Source organism: Mytilus galloprovincialis, chromosome 3 (assembly GCF_965363235.1).
Source record: "Mytilus galloprovincialis chromosome 3, xbMytGall1.hap1.1, whole genome shotgun sequence".
In the NCBI taxonomy this organism is placed as follows: Eukaryota; Metazoa; Mollusca; class Bivalvia; order Mytilida; family Mytilidae; genus Mytilus; species Mytilus galloprovincialis.
The window spans coordinates 23,506,933-23,532,384 of NC_134840.1; the positions used below are offsets into that span (position 1 = coordinate 23,506,933).

The 25,452-nt window shown below is 31.1% G+C and overlaps 1 protein-coding gene across 3 annotated transcripts in view; it reads left to right on the forward strand.

Moving 5' to 3' along the window:
- The window catches only part of LOC143067458 (excitatory amino acid transporter-like), a 31,424-nt gene extending 8,107 nt beyond the window's left edge, over nt 1-23,317 (forward strand). For 2 of the 3 annotated variants that reach the window (XM_076240743.1, XM_076240745.1), the window contains exons 2-11: nt 14,542-14,769; nt 15,599-15,673; nt 16,766-16,888; nt 17,309-17,387; nt 18,107-18,273; nt 18,890-19,016; nt 19,869-20,102; nt 20,649-20,843; nt 21,552-21,686; nt 22,524-23,317. In XM_076240743.1, coding sequence (XP_076096858.1) covers nt 14,542-14,769; nt 15,599-15,673; nt 16,766-16,888; nt 17,309-17,387; nt 18,107-18,273; nt 18,890-19,016; nt 19,869-20,102; nt 20,649-20,843; nt 21,552-21,686; nt 22,524-22,704 — 1,544 coding nt within the window. In that variant the 3' untranslated portion in view covers nt 22,705-23,317. Of the gene's footprint in view, nt 1-12,353; nt 12,462-14,541; nt 14,770-15,598; nt 15,674-16,765; nt 16,889-17,308; nt 17,388-18,106; nt 18,274-18,889; nt 19,017-19,868; nt 20,103-20,648; nt 20,844-21,551; nt 21,687-22,523 lie in introns of those variants that run through there. The other variant, XM_076240744.1, reaches the window with a different exon arrangement.
- The last annotated feature ends 2,135 nt before the right edge of the window (nt 23,318-25,452 follow it).

Genomic DNA, 25,452 nt, shown 5'->3' on the forward strand with positions numbered 1-25,452 from the left:
AAATTCCGCATTTATTTTCGAGTCCCCACTTTTGTCTTTGCATTCTGAACTTTGACCGTGTCTGTCACGTGACGTAACCGTATTGTGACGTCACTTCTCAATTTTCTAACGTTTTCAAGAACGGGAAGCTTGTTCAATTTCTAACGTTTGAAAGGGAAGCTTTTTCAAAATTGTTTTTGTAAAATCCAGTTCCATCCTCACCACGGATGAAACCTCAGAAAAAAATAGGCAACCGCCTAATAGTTTACGACCTGGTGCAGAGAAAAATGCTACTTCTAATCGTAATAAAAGACCAAATGTTAGTAAAAGTCATGTGCATTCTGATCCAAAAAGACTTATGGCTCCTCGTGGGAATTAAAACATTATTGCGGTGGGTAGTCATTCAAGTCAAGTTATGATAAATGAAAGCGGAGACGAGATTATTGCCTCCAACCAAAACCAAAGTGACCGTGCGGAGTTAGACCCTGTGGCAGTAGCCATTCCTGGACCGAGAGTTCCGATGTCGAGTACAGATTCTCAGCGACCTGAATTGTACGATTTCACCACAACAATCAACAGAAGAGCAGCCGATAATGTTTCTATTATAGTTTCCCAAGTCGAAATGGTCCCATCGATTCAGGATAGTCATGGTATGTATACGCATGCAGGGGACCACAATTCACCCCCTTTTATCATAGAAAAAGGTCCCAGTCGCTAATTACAGGCTTGCACTCGGCCAGTTATGAAATTTCCCTAGTTAATCACATTCCGGAAAGCATCCCTAGCATATTTGATCCGATTGGGGCTCATATTCCATATACCAGAAGAACACCTACTTGCCAATATTAAAAATCGTCTTGCCAGGCCTCGTTTACTGTTTTTCCCCTGGGGCCGATTTGATTCCACATAAGATTTCTTGAACTATTTAGTATTAGGAGTTGCGGAATGATTGCCTATGAGACAACTCAACTCTAAAACAACGTTGGTATTAGCAGTTATAGGTAACCGTACAACCTTCAACCATGGGCAAAACCGTTACCATATGCGGCCTGTTATTCCACACAATATTTCTTGAATTAGTTTAATCTTTAATTAATAATGTTTATCGGTTTACTGATAATACAGGTTTAATAAAATTTAAAATTCCGCATTTGTTTTCGAGTCTTTTGTCATTCTAAACTTTGACCGTGTCTGTCACGTGACGTTACCGTATTGTGACGTCACTTCTCAATTTTCTAACGTTTGAACGGGAAGCTTGTTCAATCCCACCCACCTACCCCGACATTCTCCTATTTGGATTTTTTTTTTCTGCTGTTGTTTTTTTGGTGTTTTTCAAGTATATGCTTAGTGAGATTAGGAAGACCGGGAACGGATCCAGCCGGAGACAATTGATTTTTGGACTTAATGGAGTATCAGTGGCGGATCCAGAAATTTTCATAAGTGGGGGCCCACTGACTGACCTAAGAGGGGGCCCGCTCCAGTCACGCTTCAGTGATTCCCTATATGAGCAACCAAATTTTTTCCCAAAAAGGGGGGGCCCGGGCCCCCTGCCCCCCCCTAAATCCGCCTGTGAGTATGGCAATTATCGTAGAGGATGAACTTTTCGACTCTTTATAATAACACAATATTGCAGTGGTTGTGTTCAGTTATATATCGTGAAATGTTATTGCGATTAAACGTTTTTCCGAATGCTTTTAAATTGAGGATGAAACATTCTTTAGTTATATAAATACTTGATGCTGATTTGAAACAGACAGTGCTAGTTTTTACACATCTTACAAAATGCTGATCTCTTGATGGTGGACGTTTACTAACAAAGAAAGGAGAAAACTTTAATTTCTAGAATTCAACTGTAAAAGCATATTAGATATATGCGTTTCCAAAGACTAATTTCTTTTTAATGCATTTTGATATTTTTGATTGTTTGTTAGTATCATTTTTTAATAAAACAGTTGTCGCAGTACTGGTGCAGTGGGGGGATCTGGCAAGATGACAGGAGGGTCATGACCCTATAATTCTACGTTAGACCATATGTTAAAATATTCTACTGTGGTACCACAGGGAAGTTGTGTTTTTTAAAAACGACTTTCTTTTGTTTACCAGAGCGGCCGGTTCATCACTGTTACCAGTTTTGAATTTTATCCTCCGAGTACCGAGAAAGCGTTATTCAAGTTATGGCCTAGCGTCAGTGTGTGGTTGTGCTCCTCGTTCACTCTAATTTTCCTTAGTGGAACTTTTGTTACTTCTGTTACCAGAAGAACACCTACTTGCTAATATTAAAAATGCCGGCAGTTTGTATCGTCTTGCCAGGCCTCGTTTACTGTTTTTCCTCTGCGGCCGATTTGATTCCACATAAGATTTCTTGAACTATTTAGTATTAGGAGTTGCGGAATGATTGCCTATGAGACAACTCAGCTGTAAAACAACGTTGGTATTAGCATGTATAGGTAACCGTACAACCTTCAACAATGAGCAAAACCGTTACCATATGCGGCCTGTTTTATTCCACACAATATTTCTTGAATATTTTAATCTTTAATAAAATTGTATATGGTACCTATATTTATATATTAAAATTGTGACCCGCAATGACATTTCCAGGCGTATGGAGGTAGAACGTTATTGTTAGAAAAATTATAAACATGATAAATATTGAGATTCAATGAAATACGTATGGCTTCTTTTTTGGCCGAACTCTACATTATATATAAGTTTTGAAGAAGTTTTACTTTTATCGTTTGAAGTGAAAAATATTTAAAACTACATTTTAAATTGATACACAAAAAAATCGAAATTCTCTGCTCTATAGATTTTATTTCATATAAATGGAGTCTGAAATATATCCATAACAAATGCACCGTATCAAATTCGTATATCAAAACACTTAGTTATAAACTGTTACGCGTCGCATACTATGTATAGAGACAAGCGCGGTATAGAGACATGCATGATAAATCTAAAATAAAAGAAGGAATTCCGTAAGCTTACTAACAAATTTTAAACTAACTTCATTTCAACAAGTTTAAATCACATGTTCTAAAATAGAGCTAAAAAAAAAAAAAAAAAAAAATGCTCTGCTCTATAGATTTTCTTTCATAAATGGAGTGTGAAATATATCCATAATAGATGTACCGTATCAAATGCGTATATGAGAACACCAAGACTTATAAACTGTTACGCGTCGCATACTTTGTTTAGAGACATGCATGATAAATCTAAATTAAAAGACAAATTGAAAAAAAAGGAATTCTTAAAGCTTACTTTGACAAATTTTAAACTAACGTCGTTTCAACAAGTTTAAATTACATGTTCTAAAACAGAGCTAAGAATTGTTTGTATTGTAGTAAATTTATTTCGTTGACATTTTATTCAAATACACTATTGAACATTACTAAGAGCCAATACATACAATAATTTTGTATTTTATAAATTAGTGCCTTCAATAAATAAAAGTCGTCATAGAACAGTCTCATTTTCATACCTGATTCGAAATGACTCGTTTCATTGCTATTACAAAAAAATATGTCATAATAACAGTGTACGTATAGGAGCCAGGGACAAAAAGGGGACAAAACTATGCCCCCTCCCATTTTAAGACAAAAATTGAAACTAAAAAATGAAAATGAAAGAGATCAATCACTAAATTTAAGATTAATACACTACATAGAAAATAGGTTTTTTTTCTTGTCAATTTCAAAAGTTTGCCTCTCCCCTTTTCCACACACAAACTTTTCTCAAACTTATCCATTCTTATAAATGGCATATTTCTATACGAAGGTATACACAGACAGATGTGCCGCCGGAATAATCTCAGCTACAGCGGAGGGGGCATTAATTTTAGCGCTTGTCCGTCTGTACGTCCGTACGTATTCATGGGAAAATTTACAACTTGGAAGTTTCCGCAATTTAACTTTATTTTGCTTCAAACAAATACTATGAAACTTATACACAATGCTTATTACCACCAAACTGAGATAAAGTTAAAATTTGGCTGGCATCACTTTCACCGTTCAAGCCCATTTATAAATGGAAAAAATGATAAATTTGTCGTCTACGCGCTCTAACTTTATTTGCCTCAACCAAATGTTATGAAAGTTACATACAATGCTTATTACCACTTCAACAATGAGCAAACCCAATACCTCATAGCAAATCATATAAAACCCCGATGTCATTATATGAAAAAGAGGACTGCTTCAAAGGCCATCATGCAGCACCACTGAACCAAAATGTACATATGATACATATGCAGATAATTATCATGTTCCAGAGAGGTATACAGCCGGTAAAACATAAATTAAAGCTGGTACTCCAGGAATATATTCGCATACATGTAGGAGTATTTTCACCTAATTTGACACAAAGCTTCTTCTTTTTATCTTTATTATACACAAAGTTTCTGTAGCCTGTTGTACTCGTCGTTTAATTGCTATTTAGGAGGGAAATGATAACTTTATTTGAAAATGTTATTTTTTAGAGCAAATCTTTTTTATTGTTGCTACCAGAAAGTTTTCTTGTGAATTTTTAACTTATAGTGTCTTTGCTAAAACAGAACCAACATTGAAAGATCAAGTTTTCAGTGTTTACTTAAAAGGTAATATTTTGACACTAGATTTCCCAATGACAGCAATGAAAAATATCCGAAAACCCTTGGTAAAATTGATATCCAGGAACATTGCAAAACATTTTCACCAGTTTCAAAGGCGGTTTCGGGTTAAAGAAATAACAGAAATAAATTAATAAATTAATTAATTCCTGTCACGGAATTCACCTCACTGACAGAGGAACGGCAACACTTCTCAGACTATACGATACACTTGTCAAAGTCACCAAAGAAAAGTCGGACACAACATCTTTAAATCAAAACAACTCTCACGTTGGTGTTTGTTTTTTCTGTGGCGAAGAGGGACACAACTCTCGATTTTGCCGCCATGAGACAAAAATACTGTGTTGGACCTGCTCAAAATATGGACATAAAATGAAAAACTGCTGGTATTCATCAAATTAGGACACTGGCAATGCATGTTATGCCGAAACTTTTCTTTTACAAACAATGAACAAATTTTATTTGAATGTTTAAATAACATATGTACCTTGTGTGATAATATTGAATGTAAATGTAAAGGAATGGAAAATGAGCAATACTATTCTTCCATAAGTGCAGAAAAAACTTTACACTTACAGAACACAACTTTAAGGAAAAACCGATCTTTAAATAATAACAGAAAAGAATCAATAAAAGCAACAAAATATCAAAATAATGAAAATAAAACTACAAAATGTTTAGAAGAAACATATTTTGGCCTTAAGAAAAATGGATTAAAAATTTTTCATTTAAACATAAGAGGGGTCCTATCTAAATTTGATGAGATGAAATTATTTATAAATCAAAAAAATAACACACATATTATGGGAATATGTGAAACATTTCTCACAAGTAACACGGAAGACAGTTTTATTAGTATTAAAGGATTTGAACTTGAACGCAAAGATCGATGTGAAACAAGTGAGAAAAAAGGAGGGGGTGTAGTTGCTTACGTTTCTAGCTCTTTAAAATACAAAAGAAGAACTGATTTAGAAATAAGTTCACTGGAAAGTATCTGGCTTCAGATCCATTTCAAAAACTCCAAATCCCTATTAATATGTTTTATCTACAGACCTCCTGATATGCCACAATCGTGGATTGATGAATTTGAAAAGGAAATCGAGAAGGCAAATGAATTAGAACTAGAAATGATAATAATGGGCGATATCAATATCGATTTTACAGGGGGGTGCTTGAACAATAAATGGGAAAATCTTTTACTAACACAATCTATTGTACAATTAATTGATACTCCTACCCGTATCACATCAACATCAAGTACTATCATTGATCATGTTTATACTAACCACCCTGAAAATATAGTTGAAACAAATGTCCCAAAAATAGCCCTAAGTGATCACTATCCAGTATGTATTACGAGAAAAATAAACCAAAAAGATGTTCCAAGCTTACAGCATAAACAAATTCGGTATCGATGTTTCAAAACCTTTAATGAAAACAAGTTTTTGGAGGATTTAAATAAGACAAATTTTGCTCAAATTGAACAAATAAGTGATACTCAATCTGCCACTGACATGTGGTATAAACTATTTCTGTCAGTTATTAACAGGCACGCTCCTGTCAAAGTAAAAAGAATTAAACATATACGCCAACCAGATTGGCTTACAGATGAGATAAAAGACGCTCAAAACAAAAGAAACTATTATCAAAGCAAGAGGGATTGGGAAAAATTCCGTTATTGGCGCAACAAATGTACTAAATTAATAGAAAAATCTAAACAGTCCTTTTTCAAGCAAGCAATAGAAAATAACAAAAAACCTAAAGAAATTTGGGCTTTACTCAAAGATTTAAAACCCAAAACCCAAAATGAAATTCCATCTACCATGAATTTTGACAATAAAGAGTATGATAATGTGCAAGATATAGTAAATCATTTCAACACTCACTTTACAACAATAGGTGATAAATATGTTACAAATAGCACGCAATATCAAACAAATAAATTAAATGATTATGTTCAAGATAAAATACCCGCTGGTGTTAGATTTACGATTCTGTTTATTAAACTAGACGAAACGACGAAATTACTTTCTAAACTAGAAACATCAAAAGCAACTGGACTTGATGAAGTTGGTCCGTTTTTCATTAAACTGTCATCGAAAGCTTTAGCCCCAAGTATAACGTATTTAATAAACTTAAGTATACTAGAGGGTGTTTTCCCAGAAAATCTTAAATTAGCTAAAGTAACTCCAATATTTAAAAATGGCGATAAACATATGCCAGAAAACTACAGACCTATATCAATACTTCCTACATTATCAAAAATATTTGAAAAACATGTCGCAAAACATTTTTATCTATATCTGTCAAAATATAAAGTTTTACATGAGGCACAATCTGGATTTCGATCTAACCACTCATGTCAGACAGCCCTTACCAAATTAATTGACACCTGGCTCAAATGTATTGATAATGGTAATGTTGTAGGAACAGTCTTTCTAGATTTAAAAAAGGCATTTGATCTCGTTAATCACACCATTCTCTGCCATAAATTACATTTATACAAAGTCTCTTATCATTCAATAAAATGGTTCGAGTCGTACCTGTCTAATAGAAAACAAAAAGTGTGCTCTGGTAATGCAGCCTCAGAATCTAAATGTATCAAATATGGGGTTCCCCAAGGGTCCATCTTAGGTCCCCTTTTGTTTGTCTTATTCATAAATGACATGACTTTAGAAGCCACTCATACAACCATTGATATGTATGCTGATGATACAACACTTCATACATATGGAACAAATAAGGAAGAGATAGAAAGGAAACTAAATTATGATGCCAACACCATAAATAATTGGTGTCTGAACAGTAGGATGGTTATAAATCCCTTAAAAACTACTTCTATGTTGATTGGAACAAATAAGAAACGGACTTTGCTAGGAAATGATATGAATATATGTATACAAGATAGCCCAATCACACCCGTTGAAATACAGAAACTTTTGGGTGTATATATTGACAAACATTTGGACTGGAAATTTCAAATTGACTATGTATGTAAAAACTTAAGTTCTCGTATCGCACTGCTATCTAGAATTAAGAAATTTTTGGATATAAGTAGTAGAAAGCTGTTTTATAATGCTTATATTCTACCCATATTTGATTTTTGTTGCTCAATATGGGGAAATTGCTATGAAGATGGATATAAAAAAATTCTTAAAATGCAGAAAAGAGCTGCAAGGATTATACTTGATGCACCAATACTAACACCTAGTATAAATTTATTTAAAGAGCTAAAGTGGTTGAATTTCAAATCTCGAATTTCATATCATAAACTTATTCTTGTTCATAAAATTCTAAACGATAAAGCACCTGATTACTTAAAGGAACTCTGTTGTCCAATTGTTAACATACATAGTAGAAATCTAAGGTCATCTGCAAATAATAATTTAGCTGTTGTACGACCGAACACAAATTCAATGAAGAAATCTTTTGCATATAGCTCATCTATACTTTGGAATAAACTACCAAATGAAATAAAATGTTGTGAAAACCTGGACACTTTTAAACAAAAATGTGTTGATTTCTTGTCTATAAATGATTTACAACAACCTACTCAAATATTCTAATGATTTGAATGTTATGTATATATATATATCATTGAATTTATTTTTCTCTTGTTCTACAGACAGTTTATAGTTAGTATGAATAGTGCATTTACATAATATGTTAGAAACTGTAAGCTTTGTAATATTTGTACTGTTTGTTCTTTGTGAGGGCCTCAAGGTAGATTAGCACAAGCTAATTGAGTCACCCTCTGTAAATAAAGTCATTACTTACTTACTTACTTACTTACTAAATAATCATTTAAAAAAAACAGTTGAAATTTTATATAACAATGTCAAAACCATGTAAGCATCCTCTACAATGAACGAAAATTTGTCTTTTCGGACACAATTCGAAATGCTTAATTTCTTACAGCATAAAACTCTCAATGTGTTCCCTGTGTGGATTAAAAAAAAGCCGTCAATACGATCTCCATTCTTCGCCTGCCTATTCTCTAATTTTACACCTGACAATAATTCTCATTCACTACACCGAAAAGTGGACGACATATTTTTTGTGTTGTATAAATGAGGATAGTGCACATTCTGTATGTGCCTGTCCCAAGTCAGGAGCCTGTAATTCAGTGGTTGTCGTTTTTTGCTGTATATCAAATTTGTTTTTTCGTCTGAATTATTTTACATTTGTTATTGCGGGGTCTTTTATAGCTGACTATGTGATATGGGTTTTACTCATTGATGAATGCCGTACGTTGACCTTTAGTTGTTAATTTTTTAGTCATTTTAGTCTCTTGTGGAGAGCTGTCTCATTGGCAATCATACCACATCTTCTTATTTTCATATTATGAAAGATTCTCAAGTCATGAAAAGAAGAAGAAAAAAAATCGAAAAAGGATTGAAGTGACACTCGATATCTCTCTCCCGGAGTAAAAGTGATAACAAGAAATGTTTCACTTGTCTGACATAATGTCGGCACATATCCTTTGAAAAGTGTTATAATATTTGTCTGTGCACTATTATATTATTAATCTACGGTATATTTTATCAGATCAGTTGATCAGATTAAGATAATATTTATTGTGTTTGTATTGCAACTGCAATAAAACGATTATCTTTGAAATTCTTGATTTGCGAGTTTTGAATTCTGAATTATGAATGATCCTTCTCGGCTTTCGTAGTTTTCTACAGGTACAACCAAACTTTATTTCTTTGAAAAAAAATAGTAAGGGTTTAAGGTAATTGTACGTGGTAACGAAATCCGTGACTTAATAGTTCACCAGTAAAAAGTAAAAATCACAAAAATACTGAACTCAGAGGAAAATCCAAACGGAAAGTCCATAATCACATGGCAAAATCAAATGACAAAACACATAAAAAACGAATGGACAAGAACTGTCATATTCCTAATACATAGAATACGTACGTTTAAATCCAAAATTCACAACAGACACAGACGTAGCGAACACGTTGTGATATAACAGCGTAAGATGGTGCCAAAGAAACATCACCCGCCAAAAAAGAAAATATTAATAAGGAACGAAAAATCGTCCCTTTTTTCGTAAATTTTGTTGTAGAGTTTTTTGTGTTAAACTGAAATATCTAAATCTAGGAAAGAAAGGTATTTTTATACATATATAAATCTTGGAACGTTTCGACAAGAAAAAGTTCGTTACCTTAAAAAAAGGTTTGGTTTGGAATAATGGTTGTACCTGTACATTGTTTGATATTATCTGATTTCACTCAATGGGTTCCCGTAGCAGGCAGGAAGGTTAGGACAGAAAGGGAAGGGAGGAGGGTTCGTACACATTTTATCTAATAAATAAAACATACTGATAAAGTCAGATAATGGCGAGATACCAATTGAAGTATGCCAATCAATTGAAGTCTCAGCCCCACGACCCTTAGTAACCCACATAAGAATTTATATTTTATTGGCTTATTTGTATTATCTCCTCTTTTTTTGATCTGTATTGATGTATTAAGTAATATTAAAGACAGTCAGATGAATTGTAAAGCATTGTATAAAATGACTCAAGTGAATTCAGTCGATGTAAGCTTAGTGTTTATGTACATCTGTAAAATTGTGTTTAGGTTCATGCTTAACTTTGTGTTGAGGTATATGTGTTATTGCTGTAATAAAACTCTTACGCGTAAAAGATTACAATGTACGAATCCATAATGCCAGTTGTTACTAATCTGTCATTGTATTTATGTTGTCAATGACTTTATTAAACCACATTAAGTTTTTCAAATACATGTTTAAAAGCAAACTTTAAACTTTGATTCAAAAGGAACAAGGACTATACGCCAAATATCTTATTTTTTAAATTTCTTCTATAATCCAATATTTTACCTACAATTCTTATTATTTCTGCAGATAATTCAGGAAGAGATAAGTTTCATTGTATTGATGGTCATTATTATTGCCTCTCATTAGTCTGCTTTGAAATATGTATCCCTCAATAAGTACATATTAAAAAAATCAGTAGCAACTAAAGTATTGTGTATGAAAAAGTTGTAGTTATCTCATTTTAGTAAAATTCCTTTGATTCTAGTTTTATCCTTGAATTGTGACCCTGCATTTAGCCATATAACATTAATCTTAATTACATTACCTGTATACATGATCAAACAAATTGAAAGCTGTTAAGATGTAACACAATTCGTACATCTATATACGTCTATCTATAAAATTGTATTGAAATTGGTAAATTAATTGAAAGATATGATTGGCGTCAACCCTACCATTACTATATTAACTGCATTCATGATCATACAATTTGAATTTTGTTAATATGTGATAAAATTTTCACTATTTACCTTTAAACTTTATAATATGAAAAGGTACAATTTTAGTCAACAAAAATATCAATATTACCACATTCACCACATGTACTAATATATCCTTTAATATCTAATGCATACGTCAAAATAAAAATCAGGTTCAACATATGACAAGACTTGTATTTGAACCTACTTGCTTCTTTCGTCAACAAGAAGGACTCAAAAGGAAATAATTGCAAGGCTAATACGCAAATTCCTGTATGAACCGTTTAAGTGTCCAATTGTTGAAGACAACGACAATAAGAAAACCAATGTGTAAAAACATCTAGTGATTAACGACATCTTGTGACGTCTTACTATTTACAAGTGTGTTTACGACATGGAAAGAAAAGACGTAACGAAAGTTCAAGACATGTAATCAAACATCTTCTATCAAATTCACGATAGGTAAATAATAAAATCAGGAGGATGTAGCAAAGGCCAACCAAATGCATAGGACAGACATGTGCATTTATTAAACCATTTTTGTCCCTTTGTGATCCTAGTGTTAACCTAGAGCTGTGACCATAGATTAAACCATATAAAAATAAATCCTTAAGTTATTATATTAAATTAACTATATACAAGATGAAACCGATTTGAAAGTTGTTTACATGTAACACAATTAGTTCATCTATATACGTATATATATATATAGAAAATATATTGCAAATAAGTAAAACAACTAATGGATATATTGGAATTCAACACCTGAATAACAGTGTTTACAAACCCCCTTCACAACTGGCAATTTCAATATGTAAGTTATTGTTGCATATTCGTATTTTTACAAATGTTGTGATGATATTATTGTCAATATCTGTGTATAAATGTTTTACTCTTTAAACTTTATTTTTAAACTACGGTGTGTATTAAACATAATACCGTTATTGTGTCATCTTTATAAATGACCCCTCTCATTATGGTTTACATTTCCCCGTAGTATGTTGACAATAGATGAAATTAATTTTGATTTAGGAAAGGCAGGCCCGTAGCCAGGAATTTCCAAGGGGGGGTTCGTTGGACTCATGAACTCGACTTTAACAGTCACAATTTGAACAAAACGTTGACTTTAACAGTGCTTATTTGATTTAAGGGGAGGTTCGTCCGAACCCCCCGAACCCCCCTGGCTACGGGTATGAAAGGTACCTTGAATTTGTTCAAACATGTTCAAAGCCTTTTAGTTTTTCAACTATTTTTTTTTTATGTAAACATTGTCTTTATAAGACCAATATATCAAATTAGCATCTTTTGCTTTTAAATTGATAAATATTGGCCTGATACTGTTATGAGAATGTTTCCAACTATTTTAGGCCTATGTACACATATCATTCAATATCCGTATTTGATGTATTTTAACTAAAGGGAAAATCCAGAATATTCTTTCGATCGATCGATTGTTGTCCTATATTTTACTTTTACTTTATGAACTTTATTCTTGTATTCACGTCATGATTACTATTTAATTTTGAAATGTGTATATATACATCCTATATACATTGTTTTTTTTATTAAGACGGAATCAGTATATTCTTAATAAAGGACACAAGAAGGTAACATTTTATATCATAGGCCTACCTAGTATTCCGATTGCTTTTACTAGGGATTATTCAATTAACATTACATACATTTGCATAAAGAGATAATATTTTCCTTCGTTTTTAAACAATTTAGATAATCGAATTTCAACAACACCATACTTTTATTTATTTATTACAATTTTTCGTTCTGTATTTGTTTTTTGATTTCGAGCGTCGCTGGTGGGTATTTTGTTAAAACAGATATGTATCAAATCTGAATAACGATATGGAGATTTTATCAGAAGGTTAGTGCAATTGAAATTTTAATCGTTTTAGAGAATTTTAACATTTATGAAACGAACAGAAGTTTAATGAAAAAAATGATGAACATATGTAATGTTTTTGACTGAACATATTTCAGTCTGATATAGTTAAAACGGAATTTGCACTTAATAATATCGAAAGTATATACATATATGACCATATATATTTGCCATATCCCCACGTCCTTCCCAAAACATATAAAATTATGGTTTATTTACGTCGCACATATAATTTTAACACCAGTAAAATACTTCTGCATTAATTTATGTTGAATGTTACCACAAGTTTCAGCAAAATTGATACGACTGTGTTAGTCCGATACACATTCTGATCAATACAAAAAGATATATTATGAAAATGATGTTGAAAATTTCTATTCACACTGTCATTGCACAGAGTCATTAGAAATTTGATAGGAAACAAATTTGTAAAATATTAAGGAAGGAAGTATAAGATTTCAAATGCTCATTCAATGATAAATTCAATAACAAACTTATCATGGATACTATGCTTAAATTTTGTTCATCAGACACGCGTCAATTTTCCGCATATATAAATCTAAATATAAACGACCTTTTTAATTTACTAAAAATGCTCGAATAATAACACTGTGTAGTTGTTAAATTACATCATACCCTATAGCATGGATTTTTCTATTTTATGATTTCTAAAGCAAAATATTAACCTGTATCTAAAAGGCAATTTATGTAATTACTTTCATGGAGTTTTGGTATGGGTTAAGAGAGTCCTTCTCAACAATTAAGTTCTTTGATGATTGATATTTTTTCAAAGATATTTTGCCGTGTTAGGCTATTTTGATCATTATGACTTGTTAAAATCATAGGAAATACGCAAAAGGTAGTCTTATCCCTTTTAAGTGTTTTAAAAGGAAAATGATAATATTTTTTATCAGATAGAAATTATGCATAATAGAAAAAAAATCTGTATGGTAAGATTGAATTTGCTTCCTGTGTATATTTCTTTTTTGTTTTTGTAAATTAAATCCTTAAAAATACTAGATTTATGGCAAATGAACTTTATATTTTAATGTTGTTGTTTTCCTCCGGAAATAAATCAAATGTATGGTATAAAAGATTTGTACTTTTAAAGTGCATGTTCTATTTTTTGTATACTGAAACGAAAATGGTTAAAGATAAATTGTATTTATTACATGGGCTGTTTAAAAACCTTAATGAAATAGAGTTGACGATATTAAGATTAGACTTTTAAGTTTCAAATGGGAAATAAACAGAAATTGTGTAACTTGTTTCGAATCAGAAAATTAAAAACAAAATATTGCTCTATCTATTTATCCACATAATTTGTACTGACAAAACATAAAAACAGCACTTTAAAATATGGTATGCCTCTGAAGCCATTTTCTAGATTTTTTACCATCATTACTAACACTTAAAGTCGAATATTTGAAAGCCAGAGATGTAGAAGAATTCAAATATTTTAAGAGGTATATGACTTAACAGAACATACATTGATGTCTAAAATCCATCTCATATCAACTTTGTCGAATGTTATTGAAATCTTACTTCATAATATTCAGCATCATATCAATTCATAAACATAATAGCTTATAACTTGCTCTGGGATAATAACTATGATTAGACACAGAAAATGTGTAATAATATCATTGAGTGATAATGTTTTCTTTTATCAATCGTAATTTTATTATTCATGTACTTCTTGATAACCAGTTATAAATATTTTTTACATAATAGCACAATATGAAAATGTAGATTATACATTATATATAAATTTAGCAAAATTCTTTCAGGATATACAGATATGAATCTTTATAAGCACGAAAGAGAATCATTGACATCAGTACATATAACCGAACATGAAGCCAGAAGACGATTGTGTTGTCTGGCAAATAAGATCGAAAAATTTGTCAAAAAGAACCTTATGCTAATCCTGACCTTTGCAGGCATTGTTTTGGGATTTTCTATTGGATTTGCTATAAGAACAGCACAGCCATCGAAAGACACTTTGATATGGATAGGTATATAATGATATATATTATGTATCGCGGTAGCACTTTTACCGCCCTAAAGTCTAACTTAAATGCTCATTTATATTTGAGCATAAACTGTGTACCTCCAGATTTTTTAAATTACCAACTGGTAAAACTTCTGTTTTGCTGTCTAATTTTAAGAATAATGTGGTCCATTTGATGGCGTTCTTGGTTTGTGTATCCTTCCGTTGGTCATAATATTGTTTGCTTTTCTTATTTCTTTATATGACAATACAAGTCTTCATATCTTGTGCTTTATTTTTTTTTTTAAATTCTTTTTTAAATTCAATTGTATAAAAATCGTTAAGTAAACACTAATTCAATTGTATAAAAATCGTTTAGAAAATAATGTATCATATGTAATAATGAAAAGTATGTAAAATAGAAATTAATACCAACCGAAGCAATTGTAAGATATACAATTCCGAAATACAACCAGAGCGCAACGTGCCAAAATAAAAAAATGTGTTCTCCCTCTGAATTACACTATAGTGATATTCACTCATCTGTTGTATAGGTTGATTATGTTTGAACTGTTGTCGACGTGGGGGAATTGAGGGAGAATACTTCACCACATATAGAACTAGTCAATTATAGATATGTGCTTTTTAAGAATGACTTGTACACTATCAAATTCATAAATATGAATGTACTATGTGACAACACACTTGAGACATTCTATGTAGTCAATCAGAGATACGTTTTCATGGGGAATTTTAATTTTCAAATATTTTATTGCATCTTTTGTTTATCATTGATAATCATGTGATATGTAACTTCATACCAGAAAGTGTTTCAAATATGTTTAATTTAACAGGAATGCCAGGAGAGCTATTTTTACGAACTTTGAAGTTGTTGATCCTGCCTTTAATTGTATGCAGTGTAATCTCAGGTAAGATAGTATGAACATACCAACATCATCTAAACTTAATCTAAAGTATTGAATAGACAATAATGTTAGTTACTTGGGATTGGATTCCAAATACATTGCCGGCGATTCTGTCACTCTGAATGAATGGAATAAAACTGAAAAGAAACCAATTTGTTGGAGAATCAATAGAAAATCCCCTCAAGACGAAGATAGCATTTTCCCGTTTTGGTCAAACGTTTCTGTTTTTGGATTTTATTGCTAATCAAAGTTGCGTTTGATTTGGTCATACAACCTATTGATTCGAGTCTTATAATGTAATTTCTAGCGTACCAAATTGTTAAGCTTGGTATCTTTGATATTTTTATAAGTTGTTCTTTGGTGAAAGCACAAAATAATTCTATTTCATGCAAAGACTTAATTCCTACATTGCAATTACTATATATAAGAATTATAATGAAAGAGTGGTATATTATATACAAAAAAAAAAAAAAACCCACTATAAACAGTAAACCAATACTGAAGTGTTAGTCTATAATGAATAAAAAAAATATACATCATACGTGAAAAGAGGGATTCACAAAATATTCAAACATATCAAATTAAATATTAAACAGAGACAGACAAACAAAGAGAAAAAAATTAGACATAACAAAAGACAATAAATGATCCAGACAGTTTGTTACGATAAATTCGATAAATAGTCGTAGGCTTAAACAAACAGTTTATATATATATCGTTGTATATATTTTCAATGTTGGGAACTGACAATTCTTGACTAATCGTAACCCCCACAAAATGATGGAGTTATGAAACAAATCATTAAGCACGACAAAAACTCTAGGTAAAATAAATAGTTTCAATATATATTAATTTATTAATCAAGAGGTATTCTTGATACAAGTAAATATACCACAAGATTACCGATGTTACATCTGATTAGAAATGTTTACCGAATTTGTTAAGCCTTTTTCAAACTTGTTTAACTGATTAAACTCGGTGAAGTCATGTGTGTACTGTTTTTATTGAAATAACAGACACCTTTTCTTTTTGTATTTATATGAAGAAAAAACAAATGTGACACATTATAAATGTTTGGTTGTTTTTCGTTTCTAGGAAGTGCTTCGCTAGATCCAAAGTCAAACGGGAAAATCAGTGCAATATCATTCCTCTTCATTGTCATAACTAACATATTAGCAGGTGTATTTGGTGTAGTATTGTGTATCATTTTCAAACCAGGTATGCACTATTTAAGATAAGATCAATAATGTTAGGCCATTATACAAATGAAACTGTCGTCCAACAATATTTAATAGTTTATTCATATTGCAAGTAATTGTTTTGTATTTTCATTTACATATGAAAAAACATGCGGTAGCACATTATTTGAAAAACAGAACTGCCTTGCCAAAAATATTTATTAGCCACAGCATATGCATTTTATTCATATATTTACATTTAAAAGTTATCAGAAATAATAAATATCAGTTAACAATTGTCTTGGTGTTGTTTTTGTCGTTTTGATTTTTATCCTTTGCTTCATTATATTATGAAAGGCAGAGTTCAGTTTTTTTATGAAAAATGATATTGCCAGGATTGAAATAAAATTAACTTGGTTTAAAAAAAAAGAGTATTAAAAAAAATGATTTATATTTTCAGGGGATGGTGTTCTTTTGTCTAAAGACATTAAAGAGACAGCTATTGTTGAAACACAAGACATATTTATTGATTTACTCAGGTAAATATATCCAGACTGTATTATAAAATCCTTGTTTTTATACAGAAGTCACAAGATTATCAATTGATGCATTGATTGAGGCTTTTAATCAATGTTCGATTATTTCAGTAACTTTTGTTTTATTATTTACCAAATAATAAACAAAAAAGTATGAGATTACTGCAAATGATTTGTTTATGTATTTAAGAATTGAATGCTCTTTTTTTGTAAATTTATTGGGGTGTAAAAGCGTTGACCAATGTACATTTTGTATGAAGCGCGGAAGCGCTTCATACTTAAAATGTGCGCACGGTCAACGCTTTTACAACCATATAAAGTTACAAAAAAAAAGCATTCAATACTTTTAATTACATTTTTACCTATAGGATCATGAAAACACGCCTTTTATCAAGTTTATATTTTATTTACCTGTGCACTTTATTGTGGGACCTCGTGTCATCATGAATGAGAAGTTTTATTGAGTGATACAACTGCTTAAGGAATAACACATGGTGTGCAGTTAGCCAATCAGAATAACGTATTGTAATGAAACATACATCTAATGTAATTATTCTACATTATTTTAGTTTTAACGTTTAATATAACTTACTATTGGTTTATATATATTACTGACCAAAACAAAACATACATTGCTTATTCAATGTGCATTGGTTTACAATATTACCGTTCATAATCTACTATAATTCATATAATAGATAACCTTTATCTCAATCTTGTAGGAATGTATTTCCAGACAACATGATAAAAGCCACATTTTCTCAATCTCAAACTGAAAATAAAATAAGTTTTCAAACTATTGAACGAAACACAACCAATGGCACTATTTCTGAAGTTGTACAAACTATAAGTAAGAATGTGAAGGATACAGGAGGCACGAATGTGCTTGGTAAGTAATAATTTGTAAATATAATTTCTAATAAAACACTTATTGACAAATGTAATATGTTATGACAGTTGGATTTCATGATTAAGTAAAACATGATGAGTAGTTTGGATATACCACAGGCTATAGAACTTTGCAGCACTCCAAAATTATTTAGGCAATTCGTAATAATAAACACACATTATTTTTTCTTCAACAAAAGGCAGTTTTTACTGATAATACTATTTCTGTAAAAATAGATTTGGTGGGTGTATTGACAGCGTTTATACGTTACTATATGTTAATGAATGTTACACGAATGCATTTGGATTAAAAGAGAAGCAAAAAATATGCAAATGAGACAATAACAAAACAACACACGCTACCAAACAATAGCTAGAGGGTAATATAAAGGTTTACAACAATAAACAAGTGTCTGTTCTTTATGTCAAGCTTAAAAATATTCTGAGTTTTTCAATTGACAAGTTTATAAAGAGATTTTTTAAATGAATTCTGGGACACATACAAAAATAAAAAGATGGGGTAAGACTACAAACACACAACCAGAGACCAAATGATGTGGACGTTGAATTGCATACTTATAAAACATTGCAGTCTATTTTGTTTTAATTACTTACAGGTTTGATAACCGTGTGTACTCTAATTGGTATTGCATCAAGTAGACTTAAAGGGAGAGTTAAAGTTTTTACTCAGTTCTTCCAGGCTGGATCAGATATAATATTGCAGATTTTAAGATGGATTCTATGGTAGGTGTAGTGCTTTTAAGTAAAACAGGTACCTAATCGTTTTTTAAAAAATCATCGGTGATGCTCGAATCGAAAACATGGAAGGCCAAATGAATTTCGAAATTAAAATTCATCGAGGACCAAAGCATATGAAAAGGGTTGCCAAATACAACTAAGTTAATCTGTTCCTTGGGTAGAAACTCCATAGTATTGCGAACAATTCAAAGTTTTGTAAACTTAATTATGAATTATAACAATATATCAATAAAGGCAACAGTATTATACCGCTGTTCGAAACTCATAAATCAATAGAGAAAAAAAAACAAATCAAAACCGAGGGAAACGTATCAAATATAAGAGGAGAACAACGACACAACACAATATTAAAATGTAACACACACAGAAACGAACTTTAATATAACAATGGCCATTTTTCTGACTTGGTACAGGACATTTTAAAAATGGTGGGTTGAACCTGGTTTTGTGGCATGCCAAACCTCCCGCTTTTATGGCAATGTTAAATATAACATTAAAATGACAACATTACATGACAAGACTACAATACAAATAAAGGGAAATTATATAGGACAGAGAAACACACGAATGATAGCTTACAAAAGGTCGAGGTTTAAAATTTAATACTCCAGACGTGCGTTTCGTCCACACAAGACTAATCAGTGACGCTCGGATGAAAAAAGTTCAAAAGCCAAAACAAGTACAAAGTTGAAGAGCACTGAGTACTAAAAGTTCCAAAAAGTTGTGCCCAATACGGCTAGATAAATGATATCTTATGTAAACACCGATGCGATTACTACTGGGAAGACATTTTTACTCAAATACAACACAACTTAACATTTTATTTTTATTGTACAGGACAACACCCGTAGGAGTTGCTAGTTTAATAGCGGTATCCATGGCAGGAATAACAGATATTTCAACTGTATTTGCACAGCTTGGCATGTTTGTCTTAACTGTAACAACAGGAATTGCCATACATCAACTTGTATTCATGCCTCTAGTTTTGTTTATTCTCACCCGTAGAAATCCATATGTATATCTAATTACTTTGGTTAGGCCTTGGATGATAGGTCTAGCCACTACGAGCACGTAAGTTAATAACTTTTTACTTTTTTTTTTTAGACCAATCAAATATAAGTTCACATTTATTGAAGATGATGCAGTTTTATGAAGATAACAAATAAACATTTATTTGCATCATTGATTGATGTATAAATAAATTAATATTGGTAATGAATGATGGGTATCAAGGGGTTCAAGAGTAGAATAACAAACATACCAAACTCCAAGGACGAACAGTTCATTATCAAATGGCAAAAACAAAAGCTCAAACGAATTGAAAACAACTTTCATATTCCTGACTTGGTGCAGACATTTCATTATGTATAAAATGGTGGATTAAACCTGGTAAAAAATCTAGCTGAACCGTACAATTGTATGACTTAGAGAACATGATTTTTAAAACAATATTTACGACAGAGCATTGCTATCAAGTTTTAATAGTCACAACGGGTAGTTAAGTGATAGTGAATGTGTTTTTATTGATTGTTTTCTCTCTTTTTTTGCTATCACTGCTGAATTATTGTTTGTTTACAATGATGTATTGTGTTTAAAAACATTATTTTTATATTGCAGTGCAGTAGCAATTCCAGAAATGTTAAACGCATGCGAAGAAAAAAATAAAATAGACAAACGTGTCAGTCGTTTTGTGATTCCATTTTGTGTTACACTGAATGCCGATGGCAGTGCATTGTTTATATCAGCAGCCGCAGTATTTTTAGCAACCATTACTGGAATGTCATTGTCAGCAGCAGATTATATCGTTATATGGTAAGCATGAATATCAAGACATGAAAAACATTTATTTTCTAGTTTATAGTTGAATATAGTAGACCCACAAGTGTATTCTATCCATTTTTTTATATTTATTTATATCTGATAAAAAAATGTCAACAATAGTCCCCAAAATCATTTTAAAACAATAAAACGGTAGAAAACTTAGATTTGAAGTTTTGGGTTATACAAAATGAAATAAAAAAGCCGAATGATATTAATTATTTTGGTAGAACATAAAAATAATCATATCCTGACAGCGTCAAATCTTAAAACTCATCAAAATACTACAGTACTACAACATATATGAAGAATAAAATCAAATAGAAAAGAATTTTCTACTATTAAGTTACTTAGTTTAAAATGTATTCTAACAAAAGGTGTTCAATTCAAGTTCAATACAATGTCGTTTTTGTTTATTACTTGTGTGTATATCCTTTACATTTGGACTTTCTTATTATACATGATTAAAAGTTGTACAATGGAAGAAAAGTCATTTTCAATAGTGTTAATCTGAAATTGCATTAAACGGTAGAAACTTTTGATTTTGCACATTTTGCCCTCAATGATATCTTAAGGGGAACAATATGAGAATCCTAAACAACAATTTAACGTTGTTTATAATGAGCCGAAGAAAACAAAAAGACAACTAGTATTTAGAAGTCTTTAGTTTCAAACTCTTTCATCACATATATTTATTTACAGCATATTAACTGGATTTGCAACCTTAGCTTTGCCGTCTATTCCAAGTTCTAGTATCGTGACTTTAGTGATGGTTCTTACGTCCCTAAATATACCTGCTGGTCAAATTTCGTTACTGTTTGCTGTTGAATGGTATCTGTAAGTATAATTTATCAAATGTTGCAACGGTTTATAGAAACTAATTAACATTAATAGATGCAAAATTATAAAAGTACAAAAAATATTGCCGTTTCCTGTTAATATTATTTTTTGTATCTGAATCGTTTCCCAAATACTTACAAACGGTATATATATATATACATTTAACACATTGTATGCGTCGATAACTTGGTGTCCAGTCATGTATAACATCCAATATCTTTAATACTTTCGCGTTTTCTTTTACTATTTGATATAGGTTTTTCGCATTGTTTAAGGTCGAACTGTGGCCTATATTTGCTTGTCCACTTAATTTGAACTCAGGTGGATAGACGACTCCTTCGCAATCCTACCACATCTCCATATTGTTATATTGTGTCATGAAGGATGAATATCGGTTTTGGTTTATAAATTCATGACGGTGTAATATAGAATGTTCTATATGACTTACTGCTTCGAAACAGAGACTTAAAGATACCAACGATGTGTTCAAACTCACAAATCAAAAATAAACTGACAACGCTATTTCAAAAAACGAAAAAGAACAAACAAAAGAGGGGCGAAAGATACCAGAGGGACAGTTAAACTCAGAGATAAAAAATAAACTGACAACGCCATGGCTAAAAATGAAAAAGACAACCAGACAATTAATAGTACACAAGACGCAACAGTTAACACGACGCATAATTTATGAATTTGTGAAATACAAAAACACATCTATTGCAAGGTGCTTTCTTTTTTGGTGGGTTTTGGTTTCTTTTAATACTTACACCATGATCTATGTTTTTGTATTGATAATACACTGCCATAATTATTGATAAAAATCCTTTATTTCAGGGACAGAATAAGAACAACAAGTAATATCGTCAGTCATACATTTTGTACTGCAGTGACTTATCATTTCTGTAAAAATGATTTAAATACATTAGACAATATTCCATGTGATGATATGGAAATCGTTACAGAGAACCCGAATATTCAACATGACGCTTCTGAAAGGACAACTGGAAATTTATAAACCATGCACACCAGTGTTGTGTGTACAGAACCAAATATTTCAAATGTACTAAAACCAATATATCAGCGAATACAACATTCAGAATGAAGGATCTAGATTTGTTCACCGTGACCTAGATTAAGTTCAGTCTATCGAAGTCACAATCTTGTCAGTGTTCGTATGTTCCTGACTTATTAAAGATGAAGAAAGTTCATGGTCTGGGCATAGGCTTGATAGTACAAACGTAATTTCCATAAAGTCGCTGAATAATTGTAGGTTAAGGCAAACTGTTTTTACACTTTACATTCTTCTATACATTTTCACTGTTGGGCATTAATTAAAAATATATGTTATTGAAGAACCACTAATATAGAAAGAATCTATGTCAAATGTATAAAAACATCGAATGCAAAATATTAAGTTTATAAATAGATTTATTGGAACAGAATAGTTAGCTCGAAAATCTATAACTATATATATTTAGTATATTCTTTTGATAATTCACTCAAAAGAAAATCAAGGGTCGATTACAATGTCTGCATTCAATTCTGCAGAGAAGTAGTTCTGCTATATTAAACTTGTTTATTATTTCATAGTAATTTTATCATAAAGGGTGACCTTATATTAGATTAATTCATTAGTCTGAGATGTTATGTTATTCAATTCAATTCAATTCTTTATTTACACTCAGACACAAAATATGTGTTACATGAGGACAAATTACAAATCAAATACAATAAATGACAGAATAGACAGGTAACTATTAACAAAAGTGTAATTTCTGAAGATAATAAAACTTGTAAGATACATGCATCTTTCTAAATGAAGGTAGATAGTTTCTTAATACATATAGCTAGATTATACAATAACTGACAGTGACACAATGACAGCATATTTTGCATTTTCAGTACAGATAGGTATGTTGTATAATATTATTAGAAACAATAATAACAGATTATGCTTTGTATGCGTCTGTAGTAGACAGTTACATATAACAATGATAATATTTATTAATTTAGTATATTTTACACACTAGATATTGACCATTAACTAGCGTTTATTTTATGTAACGGAATAAGAAATGTTCCTACTATAATGATAATATTTATTATTTCAGTCAGGTTTACACTTGTATATTTATCCTAAATTGTGATGAATTTATATAATTTATGTTTCAGGTTATTGCTCAATTTTACATAAACGTTAACTTTTAAATTTACTTTGTTTGTCTTATGTTTATGATCCTTACTTGTGCAGTGAAGGAGTAGGAAAAAGAAAATCATAGCAACAAAAAAACCAAACTTAAATGTAAATTCAAAACGGAAAGTTTTTATCAAATGGCAAAATCAAAAGCTCAAAACATTTCGAAGGAAGGGAAATCAATTGTCATATTCCTAATTTGGTACAGGCATTTCCTTATGTAGAAAATAATAGACTAAACCTGGTTTTATAGCAAGCGAAACCTCTCACTTGTATGATAGACATATTCTATTCCATAATATTGACAACCATTTGTGAAGAAAATAAACAGACATGATAGATAGAAATGTAAAAAATAGTGGTACAGCAGTCAATATTGTATTATAATCTCAATCACTATAACAAAAAACAAATATGCCAACAAATAAAAACAGTAAAGCGTATAGACAAAGCACAATAGCAAAAATGAAAACCAAGAATATGAAAAATGACCATAGCACAATAACACAATGGCGGGATGTATAAGTACAGAGCAACGCAATAAGGATATTACAAAAAATAAACTGTAAACAGTAAAGGTGAATGATTTGCCAAGTCAAATAATAGACAAGTGTTTCATTATATTGAACATAAATTCAGTCCGTAGTTGTTCGTTTAAAATGTTTTACATTTGTCATTTCGGGGCCTTTAAAAGCTGACTTTGGGGTTTGGGATTTGCTCATTGCATTGTAGAAGGCCGTAAGTGACCAATAGCTGTTAATTTCTTTGTTATTTGGTCTCTAGTAGAGAATTGTTACATTGACAATCATACCACATCTTCTTATTCATAATATAACACGTAATTAAGAAAAACAAGGAAGATCATTAACAGTTTTATTTCACTTCATCTTACACTATGAGTTTGCACAGTTTTATACAATTCTTGCACTTATACCTTCAACTAAGCCGCAAAAGATGCCTTAGTAAAAAAAACTCCGTTTAAAACATGGCTCTAACACTTTAATGGGGCATGTATCGTGTTATCCTGTAAAATGTGCCAAGTAATACACAGCACTAGTGAACCAGTTATTTCATTTACCGCTAGTGCTAGATCGTGGTATTTTTATATAGTTGATAAGTGTAAAGATGAAATTTAATCGACATTCATTAATGACTAGTGCATTTAGTGACATTCCGCGATGGGAAGACTTGCTTTTTGTATTCATATGAATACATACAAAATATAAAGAAAGACTTAAAGGTGGCTGCCGTGTCTTTACTGAAGCGTATTAGCGCCACACATATTTTTTTCTTCCTATCTTTGCGTTATAACGCAAACCTTGTCTTAATTTAAATCCATTGAATTTTTTAATTATTTGTCAAAATTAAGTTTTTGTCATACTTTTTTAAAAAAGATAATAAAAGTATGGGTCGCCGGACTTTTTTTCACGCTACAGGTAAAATAGGTAAATTCACAATACTTTCTTTTATAAAATTACTTAATCTGAGTTATCTCCCCTTAATTGGTAAAGTTATATAAAAAAAAATGAATCAGAAACAAATATTGTAGGTTGTTTTTAAAAAAAATTA